This window comes from Pipra filicauda, unplaced genomic scaffold, assembly GCF_003945595.2.
Source record: "Pipra filicauda isolate LSUMZ 115617 unplaced genomic scaffold, ASM394559v2 scaffold275_size1018216_pilon, whole genome shotgun sequence".
NCBI lineage: Eukaryota > Metazoa > Chordata > Aves > Passeriformes > Pipridae > Pipra > Pipra filicauda.
In genome coordinates, this window is record NW_024104393.1 from 294,973 (window position 1) to 314,475 (window position 19,503).

General features: G+C 47.4%; 1 protein-coding gene and 1 long non-coding RNA gene across 2 annotated transcripts; one reads left to right on the plus strand and one right to left on the minus strand.

Moving 5' to 3' along the window:
* The first annotated feature begins 253 nt into the window (after positions 1-253).
* On the plus strand, positions 254-4,396 carry LOC120323507. Its single transcript, XR_005564018.1, has 2 exons — positions 254-782; positions 3,809-4,396. It is a non-coding gene; the product is annotated as an uncharacterized LOC120323507 (long non-coding RNA).
* LOC114004170 (plasmanylethanolamine desaturase-like) lies at positions 1,898-17,862 on the minus strand. The gene is made up of 6 exons (XM_027751907.2): positions 17,649-17,862; positions 14,452-14,571; positions 6,380-6,471; positions 4,734-4,878; positions 3,890-4,102; positions 1,898-3,051 (listed from the first exon to the last, which is right to left on the minus strand). The coding sequence occupies exons 1-6, from the start codon at positions 17,773-17,775 to the stop codon at positions 2,930-2,932; spliced, it is 819 nt and encodes a 272-aa protein (XP_027607708.1). The 5' UTR covers positions 17,776-17,862; the 3' UTR covers positions 1,898-2,929.
* Positions 17,863-19,503: the final 1,641 nt, after the last annotated feature.

Here is a 19,503-nt window from a genome sequence, read left to right on the forward strand (position 1 = left end):
CATCTGAGCTGGATGGGGACAGGGGAGCCCAGAGCTGGATGGGGACAGGGGAGCCCAGCTGAGCTGGCTAGGGCAAGGGGAATAGTGGACCTGGATAACCAGCTTTGGCACCGAGCAGCCAGAGACCCCTCTTGCTTCAAGAGGTTTGTTTTTTTCTTTTTTAATACGCTGCAGAACAAAACCATGCCAGAAAGAACACTTCTGTCCCTGCACCTGTGGTCTGGAGGCTGCTCAGGGTCCCCTCTTTCCCTGTGTGCCACCACTGCCTCCTGCCTGTTCCCAGCCAATGCCAGCTCCGAGCAGGCTCCGTGTTGGTCCCCAGGATGTCACAGAGGCAGCAGACGGGTCAGGGCTGCAGACAGATGGGTGGGAGAACACGGATAATTAACCCAGCAGCAAAATGGAACACAATGGAAGAAGCTGAAAGCCCTCAGAGACCTGAGCAGTCTGACCTGTGTCCATAAGAAACTCAAAGCAAACACAAACCTTCAGTCTGTCCTGGCTTAAGAAATCCCTGAGTGGGATTTTAAGGCTCTTTGCAGTAATTTTCCTCAGTTTACTGCAGTGCAACATTTCCCCTTGGAGCTGTGTCCCCAAACAGCTCTGTCTATAGGGCCTCTGCAGTGCCATGGATCCACACAGGGAATCTCACCAGCTCCCCGGATCCACATAAGGAATCCCTCCTGCTCCTCCAAGGCCCTGTGTGACCACAAGCACCTGCTCACCGGGGGCAGCTGCAGTCTGGGCAGAGAGCAGGAGCCTGAGCACAGCTTTCTGTGGAGGTGAGACTGAAATGAAAGAGCTTTTAAAAGCATTTAAACTGAAATGCTCTCTGTGGAGTTTAACAGGAGTGCCTTATTCTGCTTCAGCTCTAATCTGTTCCTAATCAACTTAAGACAAATTTATCTTAAGCCAGATTTGCAGCTGTTAAGAAGGATCCACGTAGCCTTTTGCTCCAGAATTGCCATATTGGTTTTGTGGAAGGATCCACATCTTTAAATGGGTGAAACAGGGGACCTGGGAGCTGTGTCAGGAGTGAGGAGTCACGGAGCCAGCTCAGTCTCTGGAGCCCGGCACAGCATCCCATGGAAAACTGCATCCAGAGATTAACTGCTGTCCCAGTTTCTCATAATTAAGCAAGATTAACAGATAAATAGACCCAGCAGCCACCAGCATGAGTAGCTCAGATTTGTTTCCAATAAGGCTCAAGGGGCCAAGAGAGGTTTGGGCAGCTGCCTTTAATGGCACTTTGGACAGACAAATTCTAGTAATTTGTGTGTCCCAAATCCATTCGTTACATCCACTGCACTACTGCTGCTCACTTGCCATTTCTGTCTGCAGTGAAATGAGCTCTCAGAGGACCCAGTGCTTCAGGCTGTTTTACACAGGAGCCCTGAGCATCCACCCAGTTCTGTCCTGGGCTTTCACACTGGTTTAGTTAACTCAAACTGGGGTCGAGGGTGAGGGAAAGGGGAAGAAAGGATGAGGGCAGGAGGGACAGACAACTAAGGACCACAGATCTGTTAGAATAGGGATTACAGGAGTCTCAAGATAGAAGCAGGTATGAATATAAACTTTTGTCAAGATGGTATAAATACCATCCACTGCAGTGCTTTGTACGCACAGCAAGAGATGTTGTTTCTAAGCACTGGGAGTTACTCCTTCGCATCCAAAGCAGAATTAATTACTTGCACTTCTTGAAAGGTGTAGAAGTGTGGTATAACACAGGCTCCTACAACACTGACAAATGTTCACTCCAACCTAAACAGGACATAACAGGCTGACAGGTGTCTCAGGGGGCTGGAACTGCACGAAGTGTTTTGCAGTCAATGACTGAGTTCCTGCACTGAGTACTGACAATGTAGCAATGAAGAACAGCAACAAGACTTAAACATGATTAGTATTATCCAACTGCTTTGTTATAAATATATTATATACATTCAAACATCACATTAAAATATTATTCCATTACACCAGAAGAGATTAAGGCTTTATATTATTTACAGAAACAAGCAAGCACCTTAAAAAAAAAAAAAAGAACAAAACACCAGTCATTGACATTTCCCTTCTAACATTACAAGTTTGATACCTTGAGCTCTTGAATACAGCTATTTGCAGTGTGCCCAATGCTAGAACTAGTTTAAACATTTATTGTCAGGGTAGGAAACACTTAATAGCAGACTCATCATTGAGCACTCCACACGAGCAGGTGTTGTACGGGGTGCCCTCCCTCCTCAGAGGCTCCTTAAATTGAAGGCTTATGTAGAAATGGTTTGCTCAATTCCACGTGGAGAGTAGAACAATTTTATTTTAAGGGAAGCTGAAGACACTTGAGGATTCGTGGCCCACTGGAGGAGCAGGATTCTCAAAGTCTGTTCCACATGACATCAATTGGATTTAACATGATAGTGAAGACAGAGCTGCACGTTGATCAATCACAAAGTGCATTGAACAGTCATGATTTTCTGGGCTCCCCCTGCCCTGACACTGCTCTCATGCAGAGCACTTGGACTCGAACACGGAGTGACAAACCCTTGTCACCACTCTCCCTATAGGACTTAGGCAACAAGCTATTTTGGAAGTGTTAAATAATGTTGATACAACACATGTTTCCTACACCACCACGTACCACTGGAGTGACTGTCCTGCCCTCGGGCTGCCCGACAGCTCACGGACACAGCACGTTCTAATGTGTAAGCAGACATGGCTAAACAAAAAGGTGCTCAGTGAGAGTAATCATCTTCATTTCAAGTATTGTTTTAAGAATTAGTTCTTTTCATTGCAGTCTGTGTTAGCACTTTTTAGTTTGTGCTTTAGAGTCTGTTATTTCTTTGCAGGTCTTGAATTTGGCTGATGGCTTTATTTTTTTTTTTTTTCTTTTAAAAACAACATTGGCAACAAGTTAAGGATTGCAGAAGGCTGGCAAAAGTTATTTGATTTTCTGAGCCCATTTCATGTCATCTGCTCTTGGCTTCTCCCCAGTAAGTCCTTGGATGATGTTCTCCAAACACCTCCAGAATCTTATCTTCTCTAATGGATAGTTCAGCCAACCTAAGGGATTGCAAAGGAAAAAGAGGATTAGTTTGTCATAGCATCCAAAGTTCAACTACTCTAAGACTGCTAATAATGGTCAGGTTTTACTTTCAGGACATAGTAGGACTAAAAAATAGCTCTTTGAGTGGCAAGATTTTTGTCATCATCTGTCAAGTCAGGCTTCTTAATTGTATCATGTTTTTACATGACATTCTGCTAATGAGAACTAGATTTGTTTCTTGGCAGAGGTTTCAAAACCCACATGAACTGTTTGACAAAGTCAATGACAGAATGAAGAACTAGAGTGGTTTATTTTCTGCTGTCTTATTAACCTGATAACTTATTTAGGATTGTGCAACACTGGTCATTGGGCATTCCCATCTGTCCAGTGGGCATAATACTGAACACGGATATAAAAGGAAGTGAAAGGCAGCAAAGCCTGTCCACTCCTCTACCCTGAGTTAGAATGAGTGGATGCTGAAAAGCCAGTGGATGCTGGCTTTAGAACTGAGCATTCCAGACCAGTTGCAGATTAAATGCTCTCCTGAAGGAACAGCAGCTTTAAGACTTTAGTGAACAAAACCCATTACAGGCATGAGCTTACCAAGACTCCACTCCATTGGATCTCAGCACCACTGACTATTCCCTCAGGCTGCAAGTTACCTTTAGCTGATCACAAAACTTCCCCCCCCCATTTTTTATGCAACAAAACCAACTCCAGTTTTACTAAGAGCCCGTGCAGTAAGTCCACAGTTAACTTCATGCCCTTTTCCAGTTCAATAGGCTGCCCCTAAGCTACATCTCGGCAGGTGAACTGCACTCAAGGGAGGCTGCAGCACGACCCCAAGGGCAGTACCAGTGGTGATGCAGAAGTAGGTCTCGTGTGGAGACACGTGATGGATCCTGTGGTGCTTCCTGGGCAGGATAATGTGCCAGTCCTGCAGGAATATGACCCAGCGTGGGAGCCCAAAGTACGTGTGGGACCACTTGTGGATCTGGTTCGTCATGGTGATGAAGATGATGAGCGCGAAGACGTAACACTCCCAGGGACACGTCTCATATAATGCCTCTGCAAAACAAGAGGTGCATCTTTAAACACCGGTTCTGAAAAGGCAAATTTCTACTAGGGCTGGTGCCACAGGAGCTAACAAAGGCCTCAACGAAGCTGCTTTGGCAGAAGTGTCACAAGAGCCAGTGAGCCATAAGCAATTCCCAAATGTCACAAGACAGGCTGGGAAGTGCCAATATCTGTGAATGCACCATAAACAGGAAGTCAAACTGAGTTGACCATCTATAAAATGAATTTAATCCTTTAGTTTTTGACTTCTAGTTTGCACATAAAGTGCTTTCGCACAGAGATGAAGCCTTGTTGTTATGTTATATACTTTAGAACAAAGGTTTCCCTATATGCTCACAGCTTGATCCTTATAAAAAGAATATTTAGCATAACTTCTAATGCTTAGTTGCACAACTCTTCAGCCCCAGTTATCCTCTGTTGAGCTAGAGAACCCCTCTGTGCCACCTTCTGCCACCCTACCTGCAGGAGAAAAAGCTTCCCTCCCTCCTGCCAGGAGCACCATGCTTCCAACAGCTCCTCCTTGTCACGTCACAGTCATGGATTTCTCCTACCTTCACACAGACAAATGTTCATCTAAATAGCAACAATGCTAAATCCACAGAAGTCAGAAGTAACAGCTTACCTGGGGAAAAAGAAACAAATTTGTATGCCATGTTGGCCAGTGGGACCAGTGTCATGAAGCAGTTGTCTCCATTGGTCTCTATGAAATCATGTCTGGTAATGGCTGTGGGGTCAATGTGATGTTCCCTAAAGGGTCGGATGAAAGCCTGGAAAAAACAATGACACCACAGCTCAACACTGGTCTTGGAAAGAAAATATTACCAAAGAAACCCTCCAACAAACCCCAAACCCCCTCTCATACATTCTACTGTGATGACTGAGATTAAGAGAATTCCAGAGTACAAAGCATGTGAGCAGTATCAAACTTTTGTGATGACAACATTTCAGATTATTTGATTTACATTTCAGAAGCAATTCAGCTCCCAAATCCAGGTTTCCACAGTTTTCAGTTTTATTCTTCTTAATTTTCAATTAGAACCTGTAGTCTCTGGATCTCAAAAACAAAGCATCAGCATCCTAATTTCACAGACAAAATAAGCCTGTGAAAATCACAAATATAATTTGTTTAATAAGCAGCATCAACCAAAGAAAAAACACTAAAATATTAAAATTCAACCTATCATTTTTGTATGGGGTACAGATGCCAGCTCTAACAGAATAAATGCAAGTTAAGTGACTGGATAAGGCAATGGAAGTCAAACAGACTACAAAAGTCACCTCTAAGAGCAGAAATCACATCAGAACACACAGTCCTAGAGGAGACAGAGCAATTGCTTTACTGTGTGTGACAGTCAAACCAGTTACTGATTTGCTTTTACCACATCCATCACATATGGCCTGTGCAAAGGTGTCCTGAGCAGCCTGGACTCAGGGTCATTTAGTGCAAAGTCTCCAGCTTTTTTTTTTAATGTAAACTATGGTCCAGAGATGCCAGGATTCAAAGACTACTAAGTCTATTGAAGGTGAACAAAACTAAACCAAACCCAGCAGTCTGAATTCTGCTGTGGTAGTTTATGTATTTCTGAATAATTACAAGGAATAGCCCACATGCTTTTCAAAAAGAAAAAAAAATGATCCTTCTAATATTGCACTGTGAGAAGTAATCAATGGTAACTACTTAGAAATTTGATTAAGAAAACAGATGATTGCTTACAATGGAAGCCAGTGCACCTTCATTTGTAGCTGCAGGTGTATAATATATCTCTAATTAAATCTTCAGTCATCACCATTCTAATATTACTACATCTACAACAGGGGCAGCAGAACAGTGAGCTGCAAAGATTCTTACTGGAGCACCCTCATGTTTCACAAGTTTTTAGGAGTTCAGCTGCAGGGACAATTCTCCACATCTATGGACATTGTTTTTTGAGGATCTACAGTGCCCAAGCCAGGTTCCTCCACTTGTGGTTCCCACAGAACCTCGGGAAGGTCTGCAAACACTGGTATTGCAAAACTGTGTGCGAACCTCAAACAAGGTGATAAAATGGAGCAATGTCACCTTGCACGTGTCACCCAGGCCAGGTGCAAACACAGCCCTGCCCCAGCACTGCCCAGTGCTGTTCCACGGAGGGCTCTGGGGTGTGGAGCTGGTTACACTGGCAGGACTGAAGACAGAGCCTATAACTGCCCAGTTCAGCTGGGAACACTGGAAGTGCTTCAGGAAAGTATTTCATAACTTTTTCAAGCTTAAGAATAACAATCTCAAACCTTTCCAACTATGGGCAGCTCCACAGATCCCCAGGTATCTGCTCCCCAGTGAAATAATCCTGATAAGAAGTCAGCGGTAACAACTCCTGCAACTTCAATGAGGAGAGAGACAGTTAGAGAAACACAGCATTGTTACTGACTTAGTCACATTTTATACTTGTTTTACAAGTTGTTTATCTACCTTTCACTTACATATTTGCATTCATAGGAGATCTACCCAGTCTGAATAAACATAAGGTCAGGCAAGTAAGAAAAAGAGGTTAACAATAGACCACTTGGACAGTAACAATCTTCATTAAATCTATAGCAGGATTTTGTGTTTAGCCCATCCTGTACAGAACAGATGGACCACTCCATGTGGGTACCTTTTCCTTAGCTGATCCCTCACCTCTGCAGTCCTTCTCACCTTTCATTTTCCATCAGGGAGAAGAAATAAATGCACGATTAGTGTGGCACCCGCTACCCAGAAAGCTTTCTTTTCATACCATAAATCAACCCTCACTGCTGAATCCATTATCCAGTTGGCCAGACTCTTAAATACACCAGGAAACACTTCATTCTTTATGTATCTCCTTATTGTACTGGAGACAGCTTATTTTATAAGCAGTAAATTGTGTACATTTGCTTTTGTTTCAGACCACACACGCAAGCTCCAGTGGGACCGGGTGGGACACAATAGCTTTTAGATCTGCTCCCAGCAGCTGAAAGGGCAAGCAGCCTGGGTTCAGGGGAAGATATCCAAACAACACTTCTCTTTGCAACAACTAAAATACCGTTCTCGCTGAGCTAATGTCCCCATTAGCCCTCATGGCCTCCAGCAGCTGCACCATTAGAGTCTGAAACGCCTGCAGGAGCAGCAACAGAAATTGAGGCAAAATACTGAGGGTTCAATAGATGTTTCACATATTGCTTTGATGTCAGCTGGTAGAAACCTAAGAGGGAAGAATGGAGGGTGCCTGGAGCAATGCATTATACTTCAGCAATTGGAAAAAACCTAACTACTAGCAATCTCATTCTAGCTGTGCTGCAGAAGGGCTTGCTCACTCTTCTGCACTTGTGCAGGATGAGTAATAATAGAAGAGCTAAAACTGTACTAAGGTTATACATGACCAGCATCATAACACTTGGGGTGTGTCCTGTCCCCAGGCTCAGAGACCATGATGGAACAGGAGCCTCCTCTGGGTCAGGGCCATGCTGGAGCAGGACCTGGCACTCAGCACAGTCACCACTTGGCCGCAGGACTGGAAGAGCAACTGCCCCAAACACACCATTAACACAAGACAGCTTTGTCTCGCTTGTGTCCTGCTCAGAAACCAGGGAAGCTGTGGGGGTTTGGGCCACAGAAAAGGCCCCGCTCCACCTCTTCCTTGTTTAAGAGTCAAACTCAGACCCAACAACTCGCAGCCTCACCCAAGGGCTGCTCTTGCAGGGAGCACAAACCGCTTCCTGTGGGCTGGCTGGTCCCGGGCCAGCGGGAGGAGCCCCACGAGAGCAGGCACTGCACTATGAGGGCTTCAAGAGACAAAGCTACTTCACGTGTTTACAACAAAAAGATGTACTTTGCCGAAATTTTATGAGCTGAGAGTAAGGCTGGCTTTGCACAGGTATAATTACCAAATTGTAACCTGGAGTTCTTACAGCAGAGCATATAAAGTTTCATATTTACTGTAAAAATTCAGTTAGAGTCTCTGGAGAGGAAAAAAAAAAACTTGATGCTGTTGTGTAACATCATTGAGAAGTATAGTCATTTTTAATCAGTGATTGTATGAATGAGTTGAATGTTACAGCACTAAAGGATCAGAGGAGTAGCTAACTCTACACAGAAAAAAAATCTTGTTTTCTAAAAATCAATATGCTGAAGTGACAGTTGTTTGTCCTTAGCTCAGTTGGTTTAAGCGTGGTGCTAACAAAGCTAAGGCTGTGGGTTTGATCCCTGTATGGGCCATTCACTAAAGAGTTGGACTTGATGATCCTTGTGGGTTCCTTCCAACTCAGAATGCTCTGAACTCTGTGAACACTACATGCTTATAAAAATAAAATGCCTTAGTCATCTGCCTTCCCCACGTAGTGGCTTTCAGTACAGAGAAGGCAGAGGCTTGATACTACGGCAAATTACAAGGCTAAGAAAATAAAATCTGGACATTCCAACAAGCACAAAGTGTAGCAGCTTGAAAGCAGCAGAGTTCATCATTTTGGCTAATAAAGGTGAGAAGAATTCAGTGAGAATGGACCTCACAGTGCAGTAACCAGAGAATGCAGCTGAACTGTGAAATACAAGAAGGGCTCAGATAGCACATGTATTACTATTATTATTATATAGAGTAGTTCTATCCCATTATAGCTGCAGTTTCAAACAAGTCCTCTCCAGAGGCAAGAAAAGTGTGTGCTATGTCACAGGAGCTCCCTTGGCAGGACTGGCACGTTTCTCACGGAGCCTGAGCTTCTCCTTGTGCTGAATCCCTGCTCTGGGAGCTGTGTAATCCTTGTGTCCCAGCAATGCCCCCTGAGAGCAGCACACCCCACACCTCACAGCTCAGCCCTGACTGCAGCAGACCTGACCTGGCCTTGGGGCTGAGCCAGCTTGGACACTACCAGGGAAAGGAGATCCCCAAGGAATTAGGCACAGTCTCCCCTGAGGCTGAACAGCAGTGACTCCTAAAGCAAATACTCATCTACCAAAGCACAGCTTGGCTAAGAATCACTGCCTGATAAACTTAATGATAGGAACAGCCAAATTTTATTCTCATGTCTTTAACCTTAGTGTGTTTGCACGAAGCAAGCTGTTCCTGCTATTTCTCCAGCTGACAGAGGGCTTGTAAAGCACATTTAAATGACAAAGTCCCGATAACTTTACCAAGGCCTCAGGTTCTTAAATAAAAAGTACCACTGTGAGAACTTCTTTTCCCTGTAAATGCATTACTAGAAAAAGCATTTATGTCATCCCAGAAGGTGGTGATTAAAGGTACAGAGAACAATGGATACTAAATGAAAATCAAGAGCAAATTTTCTCCCACTAAAAAAAATCCAACACTTTCATTAGTATGATTAATCAACTAATCCTCCAGTTTCATCCCTTTAAAACACTCCCAGAATGAAGCAAGGTGAGCTCAGTCCCTGGGAGCACTGGGTAGTTCTGTGCCTGCAGGTTGGCACCCACAGCCCCAGCACCTGAACACTGGGCTGGCATGGGATGTAACCCACCATCACACTGCTCTGTTCAGGGTCTGCCCTGTGCCCAGGCACTCCAGCAGGGCAACACCCAACACATGTGCGTCTGTTTGAGGTGCAAGAGGCAGTTTTCTGAGTGGATCAGGACCACCGAGACCTACAGCTCTTAAATCCTCAGCCAAAGTCCCCTGTCTGTAACTTGGAGAGAGCCTCTGACAACTGGGCAGGCACACAGAGCTGTCTTTGTCCCTGCTGCTGCCAGAGAGAGCGACAGCACGTCCCCTGTGCACACAGTGGGGACAGAGAAGGGGTCGTGCCACCAGTGTCCCTCCAGCACCAGGGCAGGAGCCTCACAGGGGAGAAGGGCTCAGCTCTCCCTCTGCCCTGCCTGACAGCTGCCAGCACGCCAGGAAGTCCATCCCTTAATCCAAGTGACACGAAGAACAGATAACTGGTGCCAACATCACCTGCCCGAGCGCAAACCAGCAATTGTACCACATAATTCCACTTTTCACGATCAACAGCCTCCTCCTTATGGGGGCTGGACCGGGGCTCCCAAGAGAACTCCCCAGTAGTGCCCAAAGGATCCACAGGAGACAGGAGACAAACACTGTAACGCAACGCACACTCATTTGTGCACAGTGCAACACAGAATCCAAGTTTTGCCTATTTAACCACTTGTGGAGTTTCTACGTGCAAGAGATGATACAGTTTAGGGCGAAAAAACAAAGTTACCTACAGCTACCAAGTAACTGATGGGTACTTCAGGTGGGTAGGACAGTGGGTGACAAAGACTTGCAAAAGATCATTTTCTGTTGCTACCTGAGGCTTCTAGTGTAATTTCAAGGACCTTTTAAAACAAAATTTCAAGTGGAAACTCACTGTAGTGCACAAAGTAACTCCAAAATGAAGCAACATTGTTACAGCTGTGAGGCAGAGGATGGGGACACCCACCCCACATGCCCAGCACGCCCTTCATTCAGCACTGATGTGTCTGGAGTGGTTTTACTCCAACCTGTGCCAGGGCTCTCGTGTGTTACACACTCATCCTTTGGCTCTGCAATGCAGCTGATGAAGTGCAGCCCTGCAGAGCTGCTTGAGCTTGGAACAAAGAGCTGCTGGGCCTTTATGAGATCCAGTTTCTATTTTGAAAGCTCACTAAGTGATTTCCTCCCGTGTGCTCTCTCTGCCTAACCCACAACATCTGCAGGAACGTGGACCTCAAATCAGTTAAAAAAAATGCAGTGCCCAGCTCTCAAGTCAGCAGCAATTAATTGTACCTTGTGTCGTGGCACAAGATGTTCCTAAAGATATCTGTCCTACGTGAGGCAGTTCTTACAAATATAAACAGGTTACAACACAAAGTTAACTTTCTTTTTTTTAAGACTGCAATGCACAGTCTCTGTTATGAGCAAATGTGTCTGCACATAAAAGTCAAATGTCTGAAACAAGTCAACCAACTTGGAAAAGAGGGTTTAAAACCCTATACAAAGGCAAGAGGGAGAGGAAATGAAAATCAGGATCCATGTTTTAACTTGCCAAACTTTTTACCTAGATGCTATTAATATATAAACTACATACTCAACTCAAGTGTATTGAAAAATAGGCTGGACACCACAAACTCACCTGAAGGTATAAGGGCTTTCAAACCTGATTTTATGTGTTTTGCTGAGGCTTTTCTGCTTATCAAACAATAACACCTTTGCCAGCCTTGTCCCTGGCACTACCAAACATCTATTAGCGTGGTCGAGGCTGCTCTGGTTCTGTGGCACTGCTGGGACAGTGTCCTGCTGCAGTGGGAAAAGATGGGGGTGTTGAATCTCCATCACACCCCACCCCCAGCCAGGGCTGCCCACAGTTTACTGGGTGCATGTGTGTGCATGCCAATAAAATACCAAATTCAAATCTGCATGACTGGCAGCTTGCAGAAAGAGGAACATTTCCATGGCTGCTCAGCAGCTGAGGATATTCAGAACAGGGCATGACTGGATTTAACAGAAGCAACAAAAGAAATCCATCCTCTGCCCACTCCTTTTTTTTTTTTTTCTGACAATGAGGAAGGGAAGGAAGTTGTCTCATCTCTGCTAAACCAGACTGAAAGACAAGAGACTCCCATGCCTCTTCCTTTCCAGCAAGATCATCCTTAGTCAGCAGGAAACCCCCCAGTGCAGGAGCCATTCTAACCAAGGCCATGAAGGTCTCTCCTCAGTGATGCTGTGGGTGACTCAGCACAGCAGCACAGACCTGCCTCCCACAGCACAGAGGGAAGGACCTGCTTCCTGCCAGCCAGAGCAGGATCAGACCTTTTTTGTCCCAAGAATCTCTGGATTACAGTACTCACAGTATTACTCATGCCACAATTAAGTGTTCCTTTAAAAGTACGAAAAAAGAATTAATTACAGATACAGGGTTTAGGCAAAGTGGAATGATGCAGAATGTTCAAACTACTCCATTTCTTAAAAGAAGATATGTATTTGCATAAGAGGGGGTGCCAACAATGCATTCAATGGACAGGTCTGTGCAGCAGAGCAGATCCATCCCAGTGGATCACTGATGCCTTTCAAGTTTCCAAAGGTCTGGTGTGAACTCGATCCAGAGCTACATCTTTATTAGCAGAATGTTTATTTTGTGACCTCATCTCAAAGGTCAATATTCCAAACTACGCTTGAGGAGGGCCCTCACTGGAACACACCTCAGCTGCCTGTGACTCAGTGTTCCCAATCATACCTGCTGTAACACCCACAGGATTTAGGAATCAGGGCTTTCATGGAGATGAGCTTCACAAAAAGTAATAAAACCTAATATAAAAACCCCAAACTAATAAAATCTGTGAATTACAGACATAATTCACAATTCACCTGAAGAAATAATGTACTGAAGACAACAAAACAAGATAGCCTGCAGCACTTATTATTTTATTGTACACACTATCAGTTATTTCCACACCATTTTATTTACACAGAATCCAGATTCCGATACTTTAATCATTCACTACTACTTAAATAATACTATCACTGAATTGGCTGCTTTATCAGTTAAACTGGTAACCAGGATATCAGAGAACTCAAGCTTTTATCAGCATTAACTTTGAGATGAAAGCCAGCAACAAATAGATCGCACTACAGGTTAACCATTATTGGTGATTCTCTCGTCTGCATCTGCCCTTGTCACTAAGGAGCAGCTCACAGGCCATGTTCTTCTCCATTCCTCCCAACACCTCCACCTCATCAGCTGAGAGCAGGCAAGACTGAATGAGGCCAAGAGGGCTGGTGTGATTCACAGTGGGAGGACACTGCTCCCCCCAGCCCCCTTTACACAGACATCAGGAATTGCCACTTCCCAGCTCTGGGAGAAATTCATAGCTTCTATCATATACCACTGCTTGAACCTGCTGCTGTGTTTTGGGTGGGGGGTTGTTTGTTTGTTTAATTAATTAGCAATATACAGCAGTGACTATAAACAAGCAGCATTCTCTTCTAAAACATACACCGCACACAGTTTATAGAAAAATGTGTTTTTATTCTAAAGCACAGGAATGAACAGCTGTACTACCTCAGACAGTGCCCTAAGGAATGACACTGTGTGTTCTCCTTTCAGCTAACCAGGCAATTAATGCAAAAGCATGTAAATGTTTATACACACCCAACACAAGAGTTACTGTTGTATTCAGTATTCTTTGCAAGTATGGGAGGACACTGGTGAAATGCTTGGATACTATTCCCTCCCTCTTCCCATAGCAGAAGTTTTCCAGAGAGCTATGAAAGGTATGCATTGCATAGATGACCCTTCAGATTTCTAAACTGAAACCTCTTTCCTTTTCCCACATCCCCTCCCACCCAGGGACCAGCAGTGCCCAGGCAGTGCCCACAGACCGAGTCAGCCTCCGTGAGTGCCTGCCTGCTCCGCTGCCCTCTCTGCCTCTTCTCAACAAAGTCTGTGTGCAACTGCTTCTGCACACCATCCTGTGCCACAAAACTCGTGTAAACACTGATACTTTCTGCTCTGTGTGTTAAGGAATATCCAAGTCGTACCCAGGGTTAGACTTTGACTGATGTAACCAATGTTGTGGGTCCCTTTTCACACCCTGCTCATTCTGAGTCAGTTTTTTCCTGTAGCTAATTCCATGCAATTCTTGATTCTATCAGTAAAGCTGTACAGCAGCAAACTAGAGCCTTCCCTGGTTCTTCATCTCCTCCATGGAAAAGGGGGAATCATCAGCTCCCACTGCAGCTCTGCCCCACCGAGATCCTGCCAATGTAAACACCTCTACAGACCAAGGCACAGAGGTGAGACTGAGCTGCTGGGCTTGCCTGCCTTCACTTCCCACCCAATGAAGTAATAACAGACCAAGAGTCACATTTATTACCACAAGAAAGCAGCAACTTGTCTTGTATTGCTGGAAAAAAGTCATCATTGAGGACAAAGGCCAAATGTCACATCCTGACATGAAAGCACAGTTCTCCAAAATTCTCATGGTCACTTTGCAGTCCCCCGAAATCAAGCCAATTCAAAGCCACCTTTTATAACATTTCTCAAGCTTTTGCTTTCTGAAAAGTTCTTGTAAATGTTTTTGTCAATCAGTGTATTTGGTTTCCATCTCTGACCATCTTCACAGCTCTTTTCCTTCTCAATAGTCCTCACACTTGCAGTGACTACCCAAAACCACCAAACTTACACAGCTATGTCAAAAACTTCCCCTTTAAGATACCGAGAAGCCACTGACATGAAACACAAAGCAGTAACAAACTTTGCAGATGGTCTCAGTTTCAGAGGCTCTGCACTTGCACACACAATAATTGTCCCTGACCCTTTCCAACAGCAAGTCAAACCTAAAGGATCACACACTTGCTTCCCATATTCCAACAGTCTTGCCTTGTTTGGGACAGTGAACATTTCCTACTTACATATCCCAACGATAACCGAGGGCGTGTGTTCCAGTCGCAAATAAAAGAGGAGATTGTAAAAATTGAAACAGATCAGAGAGAAGCATAAGATGACAGAGATCCATTCTTGTAGTCTCTTTCCTGTTGGGGAAAAAAAAAAAGGAAAATAGCACATTTTACTTTTATTTGAGAGGACATTTTGGAGTCTGAAATAATACAGACAGACCATTCTACTGCCTGGATGACTCGCTCCATTTGTCTGACGGGGAACTGAAAGAGAAACTTATTTATCCATGGGAGGTGCACTCATTTTGTTAAATGACATCCCTCTTCCCTGAGCCGCCACTAACCCCTTCCCTCTGCCCTTGCCCAAATAACAGGGACAAATCAGACATCACCTCACATTGTCCTAGTTTCCTTCTCCCTGAGATTGCTGGCATAATGTTCCTCCTTTTCTCAATTTGCATTTCATCCAATATTCAGTGTTGCTGGAATGGCTGAATCTGGGAACAAATTTCTGGCCTCAGACGTATTTAAATCTCCTCGTGATCTGTAATATTTACAAGCTCTGAGATTTTAAATAAAGCTGTTGCACTAACAGGAAAAAGCACCATCCTGTATTTTGGTGGCCCTGGAATGACTTGTCTAGCGTTGCAAGTGTACCCTCTGAAGCTTCTCACTGAACTGCTGCCTTGTTTTTGCCTTCCTGCTCCCAGGCAAAGGGAGGGAACTCTCAGCCACTCTGAGATGACAAAGGACAGAATAAGCAAAGAGAAAGAACTGGCACAAATTCTCTCCTGCACCTTGCTGTACTACTTTGTACCTCCATAAAAAAATCATTAATGAATACAGAAAGGGAACAGGCAGATCAGAGTACAGTAACACTTTGAATATCAGATTAGCAGCAGAAAGCTGCTGCCTGTTCATCACTGCTGGATCCTCACGAGGCTCCGAGGCCAAGAGCAGGGGACGCTCAGGGTGAGGCCCATGTGGATTAAGGAATCAGGAACAGACCTTTAATGCCCAAGGCCAGGCAGGAGATCTGAGCTGCCACTGTGGCCAGAAGGGCCCCGGGCTGCAGTCAGCTCTTGACACGCTCAGGGTCAGCCAGCACAGCCTCCTCCTGCCCAGGGCTCCCCAGAGCAGCCCCTTCCCCACTCCTGAAGAGGCAAAGCCACACCCAAGGAACACTGAGTGAGGACTCCAGGGAGGTGCATGTGCTCTCCCAGGCACGCTCAGGCCTAGCATGTGTTCAGGACAAGAGCTTCTGTCCTACTCCTCCTCCCTCCTGACCTACTGCCTGATCAAATTTCGCCTCCTAAATGCTAAATCAAGTCCTCCCTCTCAAGTGTACCATACAACAAACAGGGAAGTAGGAACATAAAAGGAGGATCAGAATTACCTCCAATGTGCCTACAAAGCAATATTTGAAAGCGTGAACAAAGACTTCTACAGGCCAGTTTTGCTCTAGAAAGACCCCGAGTATACAAATTAACAGCCTCTGCAGTAGCAGAGGAGAGAATCGTGAAATTAAATTAAGACACAGGAACAGCCATATCTGACAGCAGCATCAGGTGACAATGTGGGCGATTCTATAAAGAGATCCCTGGAGTAATGAAAGTAAGAGTTAATTAACACTCGCTTCCTGCATAAGAAAACCACACCCTGATTAGAGGAGCTAAGTGGGTACAATTAGCTGGCTGCGGGAAATGAGGCTTCTCCATGGCAAGTCCCCTGAGCTGAGTGTGTGCAAACACTTCTGTACTCTGAACATTGGGATCCCAGCATGGCAGTTGAGATACCTGAGTCCAAAAATGCAGTCTCAGCTCTGCACTGGGAAGGCAAATCACTCAAGGAGCTGAGTCAGCACCAATTACTTGTGTTTAAAGGGCACTCAAATCTAGAAGTGTGTCTTGCCTGAAGGAATGAGGTGACAAAGCCACAAAGAGTGTGCTTAAAGAAATCAGGGAGATATTCCTGTCATACTCACTCTGCACAATCAAATGTAATCCCTGCTCGAATGAATTCAGAAGTTGGACATCATGTGCTTCCTCCATAATACATATTCTGACATTGTTTATGCAAATTATTTATGTAATGCCAGAAAAAATCTGTGTATCCAACACACCCTCACAGCTCTCTGACACAATATCACTGCACATGTGCTGCTTCACAGACTGCCCAGGAACCTCCCTCTACAGCCAACGATAAGGGCAGTGAGTTGTTTGGGGAGGAAAACCTTTTCCTCATGAGCCAAAGTCAGGGATTGCTTTTGTGTAAAACAGGAACCAGACCCAGCTGGACCAGAACTGTGTGTCCAGATGTCACAAAGCACCTTCTCAAGGCAAATGGGAGGCGACCAAAACCAGCTGAAGACTTGCCCCAAACAACTTGCCGGACAAACCAACAAAGGCCTTGGTTTCCTTATCATCCCTTGGCTCTGTGTGAGCAAGAACCTACTTGTGCAGGAATTGCCTTGTGTGAGCTGAGCTCAGCTGACCTGCTGGAAACCACGAAGAGCTGAAAACGGGTCTTCCCTTTCCTAATTCCTCACCTGCAAATGGATTCACTGGGAAGGGCAGGAACACCCAGCACTGCTCACACTGTGAGCTAAACACAAACTACGCCTAATTATAAGGAGTTTGCAGCTATTTCCACAGCACGATCGAATAGTCATCCAGTAAGCACTCGAACGACAAATTGATGCCTGTTTGATGTGTACCATGCTCCAGGAAGACTAGAACAGGAATTCCAGCATCCCTCCACCCCTTTCTGAGGGGCCAGGCCTGGAGACCTCAGAGCAGCTCCCTGAATAAACGTTCTTCAGCCAAAGCTTCTGTCGTTACCTCGTGTAGCGACCAGACCCGCTTTTAGAAGGAAAGCCTCGCTTTTTGTTTGCCAGTTTTTAAAAAGAACACCTCCCCCCGCCCCGTTCTGGGCCGTTTCTGGTTCGAAACGCTCGGGGCCGCACACCCGGCCCGGTCCCAGCCCCGCCGGGAGCCCCGCGCTGCCCGGGCCGGGCCGGGGGCGGCAGCCCCGGGGACCCGCCCGGCAGGGCCCGGCCCATCCCCGCCCTCAGGGCTCCAGGAGCCGCGCCGGAACGGACCACCGTGCCTCGGGGGGAGCGGGGCCCCGGGGAGAGCCGGGCCCGAGGGAGCCACCCCGAGCGCCCGGCCCGAGGGCCCCGCCCGCGCTCCCGCGCGGCCGCGCCGCCTCACCTGGCGAGTAGAGCTCGGCCAGCTCGCGGGCCCCGGCGTGCTGCGCGCCCCAGCGCCGCCCGCCGCCCTCGGGCTCCTCCGGGGGCTCGTCCCTGGGCGTCGCGGCCGCCGCGCCGCTGCCCGCCATGTCCGCCCCGCTGGGCGCGCAGGGCCCGCGCTCCCGCCCGGCCGCGTCCGCAACGGGCCGCGCTGCGGCGGGGCGGGCAAGGCGGCCCCGCCCACGGCGCGCCCCGCCAATCGCCGCCGCCGCCGCGCGCCCGACGTGCCAATGGGCAGCGCCGCCCCGCGCGCAGCGACCAATGGCGAGGCGGCACGGCCGGGGCGCAGCGGGGGCGGGGCCGGGCGGCGGCCGGGCCGGGGCGGGGCGGGCGGGGCGGGGCGGGTCGTGCGTGCCCGGGAGTAGCGGGGCGGTGCCGGTCGGTGCGGGGCGGCTCCGGGCGGGGCCGTGCTGGAGCGGGGCTGGAGCGGGGAGGTGCCGGGCGGGGCGGGGCGGGGCGGTCGCGGCAGTCCCGGTTCCGGGCCGTGCGGTGCGGTCCCAGGCGGGCGGGGCGGGGCGGTTCCGAGCCGGGCGGGGCGGTCCCGGGCGGCTGGTGTGGGGCGGTCCTGGGCTGTCGGTGCGGGGCGGTGCCGGGCGGCCTCGGTTCCGAGCGGTGCGGGGCGGTCCCGGCCGCGCCCCCTGTCCCCGGTGCCTCGCGCGCTCCCTTCCGGCGCGGGCGGTGTTCCCGCAGCATCCCCCGCGACAATCGCGACAATAAACCCACCGCCGGTGGAGAACTAGACAGGCAAAATTAAAAGAATCCATATATTTAATCCTGAATGCCACTATTGTGCAGATAAAAAGGAACCATCTCAAGGGAGTATGCTGCGCCTGAAAGTTTGTATTGACACAGTCTGAGTATGGTCACAGAAGAAAAACTCATTCACAATAGCATGTGGTGACCCATGTGCTTTCAGTGATCCCAGACAAACACATCCCCACGCGGCAAAACCCGTGGATAACCCCCCGCAGCAGGACCGAAGTACTACGTTAAAAATATCAAAAATAATTTCTGCAACAGATTTATTTGAATATCAAATAAAATAGCACTGAAATAGTGGCTCAGGAATTCAGTGAGTCCTGGGTTCATCATATAGTTTTATAGAGACATAAATAAATATATCTCAAAAACTCTGGAAACTATAAATTTGCTGCTGACACAGAAGTTACTCATCTGGGGGGGGGCAGAACACTCTCAGTGGGTTTGAGATAGGTGTCCCCATGTCCCTGTTACAAATGTGTAAGTCAGAGGAAGATACATCTGGTTCTATCTGAAACACGTTCTTGGGAGCATTTCCCAAGTGACCTTCAAGGTGTGTTGGTGATCTTGGTTTGTCAGGGCAAAAGGGCTGTGGGGAGGAAGGAAAAGCAGCAAATTGCTACCGAAGTTTGGCTTTGCATGGACTATCAAATTCTTTCGGAAAATGGTTTTGCCTTAGTTTCGCCCGTACCAAAACCACAATGTCAGCAATGTCAGCGGCTCTCACCTCAGCTCAGTGTGACGGGACCACCGAGGGAGAGGTTTGGTCCTTCCCTGGAGCCAAACCAGCGCACGGCAGGAGACTGTCCCTTGTGTTCCTCCTTCCCTGGGGAGGAGGGAGAAGCGGGGGGGTCAGTGCACAGGCTTGGCCCGGCTCTGCGCGGCACGATTCGCCTAGAGCACACTCGGAACACGCCTAGATCACACCTGGAACACACCTGGAATACACCGGGAACGCCCCGGGAACGCACCTGGATCACGGCTGGAACGCCCCCAGAACTTCCCGCTAGGTGGCGCTCCAGGCTCGGCCACGGCGGCGCTCCCGGGCCGGGAGTGGG